The 15,432-nt window shown below is 43.7% G+C and overlaps 1 protein-coding gene across 7 annotated transcripts in view; it reads right to left on the bottom strand.

The window, feature by feature from the left end:
- Positions 1 to 535: 535 nt before the first annotated feature.
- The window catches only part of GAS2 (growth arrest specific 2), a 118,294-nt gene continuing 103,397 nt past the window's right edge, over positions 536 to 15,432 (bottom strand). For 6 of the 7 annotated variants that reach the window (XM_005531582.3, XM_088057700.1, XM_088057701.1 and 3 more), the window contains one exon: positions 536 to 1,228. In XM_005531582.3, coding sequence (XP_005531639.1) covers positions 1,010 to 1,228 — 219 coding nt within the window. In that variant the 3' untranslated portion in view covers positions 536 to 1,009. The remainder of the gene's footprint in view (positions 1,229 to 15,432) is intronic. The other variant, XM_088057705.1, reaches the window with a different exon arrangement.

Below are 15,432 nucleotides of genomic sequence, written 5' to 3'. Positions count from 1 at the left end.
AAAGTAGCCAAAACAATGAACTGAGCCCACAAAAACCTTTAGCTATATTACAGTTGTGTGAATGATTTATGAGAATGTGAATCACTCTATTTATAGGGTAATGAATATCTCACATTTAACATGACCAACAACATTAAAAAGAAAGGGAAGGAAAAGGTCATATCCAAGAGCAGTGCCATATTTTGTGACTCCATATTTGCATCTTCTGAAGCTCCTCCTTGGGTCTGAAGACTGTGCACCTGTTACTGGTTCCCTTACAGGCTGTAGAACATCACTTCATCGGTATGACCAAACCAGCTCCACTGACTGACAGAGGAAGGGGCAATCTCTCCACTTTCCCATGCTTTTACATTGGGCAACTTTGTGAAAAACAGAAAGGATCTACAAATAGATTGAACACTCAGTATTGTCTTCAGCTTTAAATAGTGAAATGGTGTGAAAGGGTTTCTTTTTGCTTTTAAGTAATAGCTTTGAGAAGTTCTTTGGCATGCAATAAGCCATTATATTCTACTAATTAAGAGAAGATTGCAAAACATACAAATAGCAAATTTTTATTTCATTTCAAGGGACATTACCAAATAATTTCCCCAAATACCCATTTTCCACCTGCATACATATATTTCCACTAGCCTAACAGTCAGAGATTCAGAGTAATAAGATTTTCATACAAATATATTTCATTGTCTATTTTCTTCCATTAACAGGATCCATTCCTCTATGTAGCTCTAAGTATACATTCACATATTAAAGAGTAATAATTTGGCTAAAAATATATGTTTATTTATTATCTGATTGTAGTAATTAGCCTATCAAGGGTAATTTCCTATAAAGGATACAGTACTAGAAATAAATAGTTAGTTCTAAATTCAAAGATCTTCAAAATGGGGTGTCATTTCCAGTCTGTGTTAAATTTTCCGAAGTCCTTTTAAAGCATTAACTAAATTCACTACACTTGGGAGAATAATTTGGACCTACATACATGAAGTCCCACCCACATGAGAAGCTTATTTCACTGAATCTCCTTCTTGGTTTTGTAATGGGCAGAAACAACCAGGTAATTGTCTGGATTCATGTCCCTGAGGTTTGGAGACTTGCTCTGGATTGGAGAAGTTTTCCCATCTGCTCGGGAGATTTGAAGCATTCGGCATGGGTCATGCTTCAGTAAGTAACCTGCAAAAGTCTCCCAGCCTCCTCCAACACGAACCATCACATGTTTGTTGTGCAGCATCTGAAATTACATAGGCGGGAAAAAACACAAACACTCTTGAGAGGCAACCATTAAACTGCTTACTTTAATTCAAAGTTAAAAACATATGATGGTAGTCCACAATAAAAGGAAAGGAAAATAGAGTGGTTTTATTTGCATTTTAAAAGTAAATTTAAAAAAAAATCTTTAAGAAAATGTGCTGGTATTTTAAACTAAAGATTTTCATATTTTATGTAAATAAATGCAATACATTTTTCTAGTCCTATAGCATGAAGTCTTTCTCTTCTTCAGGTGTTTAGTAGAAATATGCCAGGGAACATGACTACATTTAGATTATTTCTTTGAAAATATGTTAGTAAAGACACCATTTTATATTGTCTTGAAATTGGATTTTCTTTATAGGAATAGTGAAGGGCAAGCAACCAAAACAATTTCCTCTATCTCTGAAAAATTACCAAAAAAACAATTAAGAAAATGAAGTTCCATTTATCTTAAAAGTTAAGTCTTGCTGATAATACATTATAATGGAATAGTTTAAAGTTGTAATTAAAAGAATCCAATGAGGTACATCAGAAATAATTTATCTGTAATTGTCTGGAAACATCTGAATTTTCTGCCAAAATTTAAATAAAATTTTTCTCCAAGTGCCAGTGTACCTTCTCCCTGGCCTACCCTTGAGTTCAGTTGGTGATTGTACCCACTTCTCCCTTTTGTTTCTCCATGCAGAAATAAATACCAGTGAGGTATCATAAAGCAGTACAATCTATATTTTATTGGTTTATTTTATAATCAACATTGTAAATACCACATTGAAAAATGCTTTGATCAGGATATCTCGTGAAATGCTAAATATTTAGCTGTAGTACCAGAAATTAAAAATTAGTTCTGTAAAAGGCATCTAGAAGACATTTAACATGGTCTGGGTTTTTGAATTTGGATGTATGGCTGTGATGCCTATATGGACATGTTCAAAACTCCCTTGAGAGCTGGCAGTACTTGCAGTTGAGACTTACATGCTACGTAAACCTTTTGTAACACAGTATAGCAAACAAAACAGGAAACATCCCAAATCAAACAAAATCATACATAACAGAAGGCAAAAAATTAACTAAAAAAAAAAAACAACTCAAAAAAACCCCCACCTCAGCCTATTTGAATGCTGTGACATAAGGAGACAAATTCACGTGGAGTGAAGAAAACATGGCCAGCTGTACAACTTACTGAAGTTTGAAAATCAGGTTATGTAAGTAAGAAATGGAACTCTTCATTAGAATAAGCAGCTGCAGATTAAAATCTCATTTAACAGTTTTCATTTAAAACATTTTTACACAAGGAAATTCTTGCTTCTGCACTTTGGTTTTATGTGAAACATAATGGGAAATCAATTATGGATGCTGAAAAATAAAGTTACTTCTGATCCATCGCAAGGAGGTGCTCAAGCACTCTCAGTTTCATTAGTATCTCCCAGCTACTGAGTCTGCCCTGTTGCTCTGAGTTGCTGGGTTGGATGAATGCTAGCTTCTACAATAGCTGTACATGAATGAGGTTTTTCTCTAGATTTATGTGAGTGAAAACAGAATCAGACTTTGTCTTTCAAGGTTTGTATTTTAGTTTCAAGACTCTGATTTGAGCTGACAAGGGTATGCGACTTGAATCATGCCTTTAGTCTGAACAATATATCATGCAAGAAGCAAATGGTTTTTACATCAAGTTTGAAAATTTAAGTTCAAATGGTGACAGAGCCTTAAGACAATCTAGAGAATTTTATTTAGCAATTTTCTTCTCTTTGAACACCTTAAAAAGCATTTGAGGACTGCCCCAAAAACTTTCAACATTAGAACAACTTAAGCCAAACTAGTGCAATACAACATGGCATGAGGAGAGGTTAACTGTGCCTGAATTTCAGCTTCCCTATATTATCACAGAGGGATTCATATTCCAAGAGCAGTTAGTACCTGGACTTCTGATTAAGATGAAAAGCTAGCAAAAAGTATATGTGGTTCAATTTCCCTTACTGTCTAGTGTGCAAACACACTATACTGTATGGATGCTAACTCTGATGCAGGGAGCACGGTGCCTGTGGAAATTACAGGCCACATAGCTTTCTCAGTCTTGCCTGGGAAAGTGGCCTGGGAATTCATAAGGAGGAATTAAAACAATCCTCAGAGATAGAAAGCAGCCTTGCAGGTGCTGTTTATCTGTTTCTTGTTTTCTTGCAAGAGAAAGTCAAGGGGTGGTGAACCCCACTGACCAATGATGGTGAGTTTACTAACCAATAAGAGTTTTCTTTTCTGTACTTTTCACGTATCGGTCCATAAAAAAGACCTGAGGTAATAAACCGGGAGAAACTTCTCCAGTTCTGACTCCACGAGAGAGTCTATGTCGTTCTTTCACCGTTCCCAATAGAGCAATGCCTGGTGACCTCCAATGTGATGTGCATCTGGTGACCCCTGAGGGTTGTTGTAGTGCATCTAAAAATCTTGGTACCTCCCAAGGGTAAAACTCACCTCTGGTTTGTGTAATGTTAGTTCCTACCTGAGAACCTTCTTTCCCTTCCCCCTTCCCATTGGCTGTGACCTCCCTGCATCCCCTAATCACCCCTGCCCCCTGGTATAAGAGATAAGACCCAGAGCATTTCGGTCTCTCACTTGCCCTGGATGGACGACAGACAATAAACCCGGGATTATTCCAGCAAGTTTGAGCCTCCTGTGAGTCTAGATAGAGTCCATGTTGTATCCACTCCAGGACCCCCTCGGCCGCCTGCGCCTTGAGATGAGCAGGCTCTCACCACAGGGGGTGGGACAGAGGGGTCCCATTGGGGAGAAGGATTGCAACAGAGTGGCGCCTGGCTGTAGGGGCTGAACAAGCCCACGTTCAAAGGCTTATCAAAGCCAGGGTGAGCCGTTCTTTGGAGACTTTGGATGCAGTTTAAAAAATACAGCAAAAAAAGTTTCCGAAAAGGAGTCGAGAATCCTCCAGCACCAGGGGACCGATTCCAGGGCAACAAGTATCTTTCCACCGCCAGAAAACGACAGAAAAAGGTAAGATTGAACTCCGACACCGGGCTGGGAGGGGTGGAGAGTGAAACAGACCCTGGGGGACTGTGTTCTGTGTAACTCCTTCCCAGCGGCAGCAGCCCCGAGCGTGTGGGGTTCCCCCAGCCGTGGGCAGAGACGGAGGGGTGGGAGAGGGAATTCTCCCTGCTGCCTGTACAGTGTGAGTTTAATTGTAATCCTTTTGGTGCAACTTTGTTTTCTGTGGTAGGGAAAATAGACAGATTGTGTGCAGAGCTGCTGTGACCTCCAAAATGGGATCCCGGCTCTGCACACAAGAAAGGAGTCATACACAAAAAATACAGAATTTTTTAAAAACCACAAACGTAAAAATTTCAAAACATAAGATAAAACAGTTTGTATCATATTTGACTCAGCAATGTGAACAGATCAAATTGTTGAAATTAGATTCAGTAACTGCCTGGGATGAAATTGGAAATTTATTAACCTTAAAAATAGAAGGAGGAGACAAATCAGCCCTGAAATTCCTCCCGGTTTTTCTTTTAATTCGAAAAGAATTAGTTAACAGAGAAATAAAAACGGAAGACAAACAAACACCACAGTATCCATCTAACTTCCCTAACTTTTCCCCCAAAACCTCTGCTCCCCCAATGGAAAAGATACCCGAGACAAACAATATAAGTTCTAGTCCCATGTGTCTCTCTCAGCCACCCAGTCCTGCCTCACAAGCCATCAAGGCTCCTTCCCTATACCCTGTCAGTGTTACAGAAAATGTACCTTCCTATCCCCACATGGCTGAGAGCCAAAATGGCGCTGGCCACGTGTTACCTGGCCACATGGTGAATCCTCCTGTGTATTCCCTTTCTCCTACCCATAATCCCTCCCACCCACCAGTTCCTGCCCCTAACCCTTATCAAAATCCCTTTGTTCCCCCTGACATTCCACCCTGCTCCACCCCCCAGCCCTGCTTGGCCCCACCCTATGACCCTGTCCCCCGGGACTGTAACCCTATCCCCTATCCCTCCAGCCCCTGTCCCGCGGGGAGGAGGTGTGAGGAGGGAGAGAGTTACACCCCTTGCTCCTGCAGAGGGGCAGGGGGAGGGGTGTCCCGGCCCTGCACCCCGATGGGGGGGTGCCAGCCTACCAGGCCTGGCATGGTGGGGTGCGGGCTCTCTCCCAGCTCCTGCAGGGGTGGGGCTGGGTCTCTCCACCAGCCCGGTGAGGGAATGGGACCCCCGGGGCCCAGCGTGGGGAAGTGTGGACCCCTGGGGCCCGGCATGGAGGGGGGCAGACCCCTGGGGCCCGGCATGAGGGGGGGCGGCCCCCCCCTGGCTCCTGCGGGGGAGGAGCTGTGTCTCTCCACAGGTGTGAGGAAGAAACGGGCACCCCAGGGCTCGGCGTGGGGGGGGGTGGGCAAAGAAGCCCAGGGAATGTCAGCCCTGGAGAAGATGAAGTTATGCTAACAGCAGCTCCTGTAGTATACAATAACAGCAGAGGAGCAATGTGATTACAACATCAGCCTTTCAATTACCAAGTAATCAAAGATATTTGTAAAATTAAAAATTATTTTGGTCATGATAGTGAAGTCTTGAGGGGAATAATAAGAACTACATTGAAATCACAGGATTTAATTCCTGCAGATATTAAAGATTTATTTTGGTGTTTGCTAACTCCCTCTGAATATGATCTTTGGGAAAGCTTATAGAAAAGATCGTTAACAAAACTCCTAGCTGAACTCAAACAAAGTAATCAAAATGCACATGATACAGAGAACAATGAAATCACTTTAGAACATTTATGTGGGGAGGGAAATTGGATTAATCCTGCTGATCAAGTGAAAATATTAACAAAGTTTGTTGCAGATAAAGTTTGTGATGTGGCTGAAGACATTTTTAACCAATTACCAACAGTTGATATTCAAGTCAGTTATGTTAATATTAACCAGCTCCCATGTGAGAGTTTCTTACAGTTTGTAGATCGTCTGAGACTACAGATACAGAAACAAGTTAAAGAACCAGTGGCCCAGACGGAACTGCTTAAAGAAATGGCCCAAAGAAATGCCAACGAGGCTTGTCGTAGAGTAATTCTGAGTCTTCCTATCAATCCTCCACCCACCATAGCAGATATGATTGAAATGTGTGCCCAGAAAGCAGATTTGTACAGTGTACACGACAAGAAACCAGGAAACCTAAGGACAGTGGCAGCAGTGACACCAGGAATGAACAAGCCACAGATGTCACCAGAACAGCTGCAGCACATCATCTGTTTCCAGTGCAAGAGGCACATTTTGCAAGGAACTGTCCTCAAACCCAGCAACAAGGGAAACAGCAGGAAGAAGCTATAGAAAATCAACCAAAAAACTAAAGTCTCAGCGCTTTTCTGTCAAGCGCAGAAACATAAAAAATGACAGACCCGAAGCAGGAAAAAGACTCTGTTTTAATGGGAAAAGGGGAGGAAAGGGAGCGGGGTGGGAGACTGCAGAAATATAATTGTGAGGAACGTTTGCCTAATAAGGTCCGGCAATCGCAAAAGTGATTCAGACTTGTAACTTCTAAAGCTTTTTGTTTCAGATCTGATCAATGGACTGTTGTTGGAGTAGACTTGCAGGATAATTCACAAGACCTGTCTGAACTGGACAGTAGGTGTTTTGTTATTGGAGACACAGCACACACACCAACAGAGATTGAGGTGGCTCCCATGACAATTAAGGGAGACCTAACACACCTCATTCTCTTAGCTAAGTGCCCCCAACCACCTTACTATATAGACAAAGGGCAGGTAATAGCCCAGGTGATCCCTGTTCCAACAGAAGTCCCAGTAGATGACAAAGCACCAGGAGTCTACTGGGCAGAAGTAGTGGGTGAAGACAAGCCCATTATGGGATGCAATTTAACACATAAATCAGAACATCTCCATGTAGAGGGGTTAATTGATACTGGGGCAGATGTGACCATCATACCAGAGAAGGTGTGGCCCTCACACTGGGAACTACAACCAGTAGCAGGAAAAATACAGGGTGTTGGAGGGGTGAAACTAGCTAAAATTGCTAAAGATATCATCCAGATTGAAGGTCCAGACGGTAGGATAGCTAGTGTCTGACCTTTTGTTATTGACTACAAGTGCCCCCTGTGGGGAAGAGACACCATGTCCCAGTGGGGGGTGAAATTATCAATTCCTGAGACACCTCAGGATTTTTTGATAGAGGCCACTGTAGAGCATCTGGTCCAAAAGCTATCTTGGGTAGATAATGATCCAATTTGGGTGAACCAGTGGCCTCTCAGCAAACAAAAACTCGGGGCGCTAGAAAAATTGGTGGAAGAAGAATTGGCCAAAGGACACATAGTAAAAACACCCAGCCCTTGGAATTCCCCGGTGTTTGTAATAAAAAAGCCAGGGAAAGATAAATGGCGCCTCCTTCAAGATTTAAGAGAAATAAACAAAAAAATACAGGACATGGGATCTCTCCAACTAGGTATGCCATCCCCGACTATGTTACCACAGAATTGGTTACTAGCAGTACTGGATACTAAAGATTGTTTTTTTCAAATTCCCCTGCACCCAGAGGATGCACCAAGGTTTGCCTTTTCCATTCCTACAATTAACAGGGAAGCTCCAATGAAACGGTACCACTGGACAGTATTACCTCAGGGGATGAAAGCCAGCCCCTTCATCTGCCAGTGGTATGTGGGGTCATTGCTGTCCTCAGTGCATGCTGAAAAGAGAGAGGCTATCATTTTGCATTACATGGACGATATTTTAATATGCTGTCCCAATAACAACATACTGAAAGACACCCTTGACCTAGTGGTTAAAGTTTTAACCTCTGCTGGATTCCAATTGCAGGAAGACAAAGTTCAAAGGATGCCGCCTTGGAAATACCTGGGCCTGGAAATTACTGCACGGACTGTTATTCCGCAAAAATTGGAAATTATTGGTAATCCTAAAACTCTAGCAGATCTCCATTCCTTATGCAGGTCACTAAACTGGGTCAGACCACGGCTAGGTCTCACAAATGAAGACCTGAGCCCCCTACTCAATTTACTGAAAGGGGAGAGAGAGTTACTGTCTCCCAGGGAGCTGACTCCAGAAGCAAAAACTGTAATTGAAAAGGCACAAAAAGCCTTGACAGAAAGACAGGCACACCGCTTCAAACCGGAGCTGCCTTTCAAATTTATTGTCCTGGGGAAATTGCCATTTCAATGGGCCGAGGGGCAGAGAGACCCACTCTTAATAATAGAATGGGTTTTCCTCTCCCATCAAAGACCCAAAACTATCACCAAGCCACAAGAGCTGATGGCTCAGCTGATTGAAAAGGCCAGGGTAAGGCTGCGGGAACTGGCAGGTTGTGATTTTATGTGTATTCACTTCCCAGTCAGGCTCTCTGGAGAAGACAAAAACTCCCCTGAGAGACTGACCAAAGAGATGTTTGAGCATCTGCTGCAGAGCAATGCTAACCTCCAGTTAGCTCTGGACAGCTATAGTGGGCAAATTTCAGTTCATGCACCATCACATAAATTGTTTCATGAGGAATTCCACCTCATTCCTCATGAGAAAAGGAGCCGAAGGCCACTCAAAGCTCTCACAGTGTTCGCTGATGCATCTGGGACATCCCACAAGTCGGTGATGACTTGGAGAAATCCACAGACTCAGCTTTGGGAAGCTGATGTTGAGTTTGTAGAGGGGTCACCCCAGATAGCTGAACTAGCTGCAGTCGTGAGAGCCTTAGAGAAATTTTCAGAACCAATTAATTTGGTTACTGACTCAGCCTACGTAGCAGGAGTGGTGTCCAGAGCGGAACAGGCTCAAGGACATTGAGAACGAACATCTCTTTAGATTGCTTTCAAAACTGATTTACTTGGTTTCGAATAGAGAACAAACTTTCTATGTGATGCATATAAGATCGCACACCCCGTTGCCAGGTGAAATTGCTGAGGGGAACCGGAAGGCGGATTCCCTTGCTGCCCCAGCTGAAAAGGTATGTCTCCCAGATGTTTTTCAACAGGCAAAGATAAGTCACCAGCAATACCATCAAAATGTGCCAGGACTGATTCGTCAGTTCCAGCTGACACGGGGTCAGGCTAAAGCCATTGTGGCTACCTGTCCCAATTGTCAGCTCCAGGCAGTGCCATCATTAGGCATCGGGGTTAATCCCTGAGGCCTTAAGAGCTGTGAGGTGTGGCAAACAGACATCACTCACATACCCAGTTCTGGTCGCCTTAAGTATGTACACGTGAGTATTGATACATACTCAGGAGCGGTGTATGCCTCTGCTCATGCAGGAGGAAAGTCTGTACATGGTAAACACTTAGTACAGTCCTTTTCCGTACTGGGAATCCCTAAAGAAATTAAAACAGATAATGGCCCAGCGTATAAATCCAAGGAGTTCCTGGAATTTGTCCAGCAGTGGGGAGTGGAACATAAAACTGGCATCCCCCACTCCCCCACAGGTCAGGCTGTAATTGAGCGTACACACCAGACGCTCAAACAAGTCCTAGCCAGGCAAGGTAGCGAGACAGTGTGGATGTCTCCACAATAGAAACTCTGTAAAGCTCTGTTTACCATTAACTTCCTAAACTGCTCATTTGAAAACATGAATCCTCCTGTAACTCGGCATTTTAACAGTGGCGATCAGTTTAAATTGTCACAGCATCCACCAGTTTTAATCAGGGACCCTGAAACTTGGCAAACCAAGGGCCCCTATGAACTTGTCACCTGGGGGCGTGGTTACGCATGTGTATCCACCCCTTCAGGCCCCTGATGGATTCCTCAGAAATGGGTAAAACCTTTTGTTCCAAAGAATCCAGCACCAGCAAGAAGAGAAGAGAAACAAGTGGCTTTTGCTTCCAAGAGAAGACACCGCTGAAGAGAGCAAGAAGAAACCTCTCTAGCCTCTGACCTGCATACTTTGGCTGTGAATATGTTTTAAAAAATTTCTGTTTCCTTTTTTTTAGAAATAACCTACCTCTTACTCAAATCCATGTTTCTCATTTTTGTATAACAGAAAAGGGTGAGGTGTTGTAGTGCATCTAAAAATCTTGGTACCTCCTAAGGGTAAAACTCACCTCTGGTTTGTGTAATGTTAGTTCCTACCTGAGAACCTTCTTTCCCTTCCCCCTTCCCATTGGCTGTGACCTCCCTGCATCCCCTAATCACCCCTGCCCCCTGGTATAAGAGATAAGACCCAGAGCATTTCGGTCTCTCACTTGCCCTGGATGGACGACAGACAATAAACCCGGGATTATTCCAGCAAGTTTGAGCCTCCTGTGTCTAGATACTTTGAGTCCATGTTGTATCCACTCCAGGACCCCCTCTGCTGCATGTGCCCTGAGACGAGCAGGCTCTCACCACAGGGGGTGGGACAGAGGGGTCCCACTGGGGAGAAGGATTGCAACAGAGGGTCAGTGCAGCCAGCGGTCGACGAGCCAGCCGCTTCCCCCACAGAGGGGTAAGTGAGAATCTCCCACGCTCCCCTGGAGGGAGCTGGTTTTCAGACCAACGGGATAGTAGAACCCTGCCAGTGAGCGGGCTTGGAACGGCTTATCTTGGTGAAGCTAGAGCTTTAAGTCCCGGGTTAAGCCACTGCGTCTGCATCATTGCATTTGCCGGCCGTCAAGATATGAAGATATGACGTCTTCAACATATGAAGATATGACGTCTCACAATGAAGAACCGCATTTCAACTAATGATCAGCTTGACTTCTCTGTGTGGCAGGACGCCTTGCCGTGCATGGGACTCAGTATTTCTGAAGATGCTATGCACGCTTTGTTCCAGTGGGTGAAAGCGCAGTTTTACTGTGACTGTTGATAATGCCTTTGACCTCGAATTTTGGCTGTCAGTGGGAGACCACCTGTGGTCTGAGTTAGCTACAGGAGATACCAGCGTGTGCAGCTTGGCAGCCACCTGGGGCATGCTCTTTAAAGCGCTGGAGCGGTGCCAGTCTGGGGACAGTGATACTGAGATAGAAGATTCGGGTGCCGGGGGTGCCTCTTTTGTACACCATGAGAGACTGGGGGGTGAGTCCGAGAAATCTCCCTCTCCAGAAGAGTTCAAGTACCCGTCACCCGCAGAGCCGAGCTCGCAAGTTTCGTCAACAGAGAGGCGGCAGGGGAACGGAGACCACCCGTCCCCGCCTGCACCCTCCGCGGCGCCTTCACCGGCGCCGCGAGCACCACCACGAGTGGCCGTGGGGGGCCCTTCGCTGTCAATGGTGTTCTTCAGCACCCCTGCGCCCTCTGCGTTTCTTTCTCCTATGCCGCAAGGGACAGCACAGACACCCCCGCTGCGACCCACCGGCGCGGCGGGGGGAGATCAGCTTTCAGCCCCCCCGCGTCCATCTGCAGGATCCGCGCATGTGCCAGTGTTGTGGAGGCAACCATTGCTGCTACCTTCATCAGGGGTGTTCCCTGTGGCCTCCACACCACCTCTGCACAGCACCCTGATGGCAGCGGCACCGCCCACCACGGCGGAAGCGGGCGTGGACTCTTCCCTCCGTGCCCAGCCCAGCGCGGGGGGGCAGAGAGGACCACAAGCGAAGCCGCTGCCCATGCCGGCAACTACAACTTTGTTGCCGGTGCAACCACCGCTGGAAACAACAACAGCTGAGCAGGAGCTTCAGCGAACAACTACAGCTTTACAATGGAGTCAGCTTTACTCAAAGCATGCAAACTTCAAATTACTCAGCAACACAGCTGCAGAACCCGACGAACAGCAACAGCAGCCCGAACCTGACGAAACAACCATCTCTACACTGCAGATAGCTTCCCTGGTTACTTCACTGATTGTGGAGAATCGAGAAGCTTTTAACCACAGCCATGTGAACTCTACAAGTCCCTCAATCATACTTGAGGGGAAAATCCAATGGTCAACCAAAAAATAAAAAAAAAAAGGGGGATCAAAGCATTGTGAATTGCATTGTTAACTGATCTGTAAAAAGTTTATAGATTTTGCATAGCAGAATTGAGTAGAGTTTCACTGGGTCTGAATCTGGGTGTTCTTGAGTTTTGTCACTTTGGTATTCTTTTAAACTTCCCTGTTGACAAGTTAGACTGTCAGTTTGAACAGACTAATGATGTTTTATGTGCTGTGTGTGTTAGTTCACTGAACTAGTCAACCATCAGCTCCTTGCAAAGAAAACAATCCTTAAACATCAAGAACATAGGCCAGAAAATCATTCTTAATCAGTGTCCATACAAAGTTCTGTTGAAAGAGGCCTCTTGTGCTGTGTTTCTTTTCTTTCCTGCAAGGGCCCAGCAGGAGATTACAAACACTGCTTTTTTATTTTAAAACAAAAAGGGGGACATATGGATGCTAACTCTGATGCAGGGAGCACGGTGCCTGTGGAAATTACAGGCCACATAGCTTTCTCAGTCTTGCCTGGGAAAGTGGCCTGGGAATTCATAAGGAGGAATTAAAACAATCCTCAGAGATAGAAAGCAGCCTTGCAGGTGCTGTTTATCTGTTTCTTGTTTTCTTGCAAGAGAAAGTCAAGGGGTGGTGAACCCCACTGACCAATGATGGTGAGTTTACTAACCAGTAAGAGTTTTCTTTTCTGTACTCTTCACGTATCGGTCTATAAAAAAGACCTGAGGTAATAAACTGGGAGAAACTTCTCCAGTTCTGACTCCATGAGAGAGTCTATGTCATTCTTTCACCGTTCCCAATAGAGCGACAATACTGTTTCCTGATGCTTAGGTTAAATGCACATCTTTTGTCTTTCCCCTTTTTGATCTTTACCTTTTGTGTTATTATACTATTACAAAATTCATTGAGTGCTTGCTTTCTATGGACAGAGCTTTCCTGCAACCTAAATGTAGTAACTGTTTATGCAGTGCTGTGCCATTGCTGTGCCACAAATGCACCATTTTACTCCTACAGTCATATTTTGATGTTAGTAACATCAGCAGGATCCAAAATAATTCTGCTACTTTCAGAATTGCTCCAGCTTCACAGAAGTATGAAGGATTTCTTGTCATGGAAAAAAAAACCAACAACTTGCTCTACTTTCTAACTGAAAAAGCAGTTTTCTCCCCAAAATACTTCAGCTGAAGATGAAACTTTTGAGATTTCATAATCAATCCAATTCACCTTTTCAACTGCATGAGATGTCTGAGGAGAAAACAGTTGGATTCTACAATAATAAAGTTTATTAGTATCAATTTAAATACATTCATGGTATACGTGTATTTTCATACTGCTATCCAGCCACCTATAACTAAGAAAATCCTTTCTGAAAATAAAATCCAGCATATGATTATGATTGCCATAAATTCCATTATTTCAGTTGTGTCTGAAACAGGGCTGTCACTAAAGCTCTTCTCTCTTGAACCTGTCTTTAAGCTGAGTCTACAGTGAACCAAACATGTAACACACCAGAGGACCAGAAAATAGCATTACAGAGGAAGATCGATTGATAGATTGTTCTGGTAGACATCAAGGCTATATCTGGAGATAACGAAGGAAAAAGGTGGAAAAATGTTAGGTGATGCTAAGCTGTCATTACACAGGACTTTGGTGTCAGAGTAAAATATAGTCTAGGCAGTTACGGTTTTCACATACCGTAAGTTTGGTGAGTTTGATTCGTTATTAAAGAGCTATTAGGCTGTACGTAAAGACAGAAGTTAATCTAAATAAACAGCATTTTACTGACTTGAAAAAAATCTATTCTGTTTGATCAGAACTAAAAATCTGGCCCAATACACACTTCAGATTATAACTTTCTTACAGAATATTTCAGGAGGTGAGAGGAAGAAGGAGGAACTACAGACTATGGATCTGATCCAAGTACTAAAAAAAAACCCACAAAAATCCTGCTGACTCAAAAGGAACTTGGGCTGGGCTCTGGAAGCTAAATGCAGCAACCTACGGCAAATAGCTGATATAAGACCTGTCATGGTATTGTCACAGTACAGCTGGCCTGGACTGGACAAAGTTAATCTGACCATAACACAAATCTAATTCAGCTAGCTTAGTTCATGCCTGAACATGCCTCTGGATAAGCTAAAAACAGTCATCCAGCCCCATCCAAGCTGAGAAGTAAGCACACCACGGGCCAGGAAGCTGGGCAGGGAGAGATATCTCAGCCAATGGCTGTACAGCCCAGGAGATTTGAACTGGGTATTTAAGTGAGTTCTGAATAATAAACAAGGCTGTTTGTCTCATGAGCACCTGAAGCAGGAGTTGTGGATTTTTGTCTCCCCACCCACAACTGGCATGTTCTGAAGATCAGCTTCAGAAACAGTGTAGGCTACATACTAAGAGAATATTTGACTATAAAAACTGAAGGTGTTTGACAAAATAACGCAGAGCATCACACCATTGTGTTGGCTGTGCAACACAAGTTTCACACTCACAAAAGTGAAATATTAATGGGATTGCTAATGAGAAGAAATCGAATTGTGCTGAATATAAGCCACTTATTGTCATCAGTAGACATATCTTGTTGATTGTATCTTAGGACTTAAGGATCCTTCTTTAAATGGCGTTCAGAACGATATCATGAAATGGGCTTCTAGATCAATACATTTCACACTGTCCCCAGAAACATCACAGGCCAACACTAAAGAAATACCACTGTTCTATAGATGTAAGTGCATTACTGTATCAGACTGCTGCCCACAGGAAGCTTGAAGGCTTTGCTGCTACCACAGAGAGGTACACACATTCATTCACCCACCCACATGCAAGGCACCCTCAGATGTGGTATCTCTAGGATTCTGCTGCAACCCCCGGTGACGCTATTTATGGATCATTTTGCTCCAGCTTGTCCATGCCACTTTTGAGAATCTACCCTACTGTCTATGAAAAATAAGAAAAAATGGTTTTCTCAAATTTCAGCAGTATTTAGCACTCACTAACCATTCTTAGTAAAAAAAAGTGAGAGCAGGATACAAATCTCAGAGCAGGAATGGGACTCAGATCTAGGCTTTTAGCCTGCCACAGTGAGTCTCTGGACCTGCATCTTGAATATGTTATTGTCAAGTGACAAATTATTCTGCAGGGCATAGCTCATGTGGACATTTTCATGGAGTAGGACATCTCTTCCAGTCTTTCTCTTCCCAGTTGTGACCAGAAGAACCGATGTTTGGGGCTGGCAAAAGGTGAAGTCTTGGAATTTGATTTACATATCTATATGAAAGATGAAAAAGTATTATCTACAGACTTGAGACAGTATTGCTTCAGGCAACAGGGCCAGCAAAATTAGTTCTCAAAAT

This window comes from Pseudopodoces humilis, chromosome 7 (genome assembly GCF_049639895.1).
Source record: "Pseudopodoces humilis isolate 2021_Gansu_Grassland_sample_001 chromosome 7, ASM4963989v1, whole genome shotgun sequence".
NCBI classification, from domain to species: domain Eukaryota; kingdom Metazoa; phylum Chordata; class Aves; order Passeriformes; family Paridae; genus Pseudopodoces; species Pseudopodoces humilis.
The sequence above is the reverse complement of the archived record's forward strand: the minus strand, read 5'-3'. Positions and strand labels throughout refer to the sequence as shown.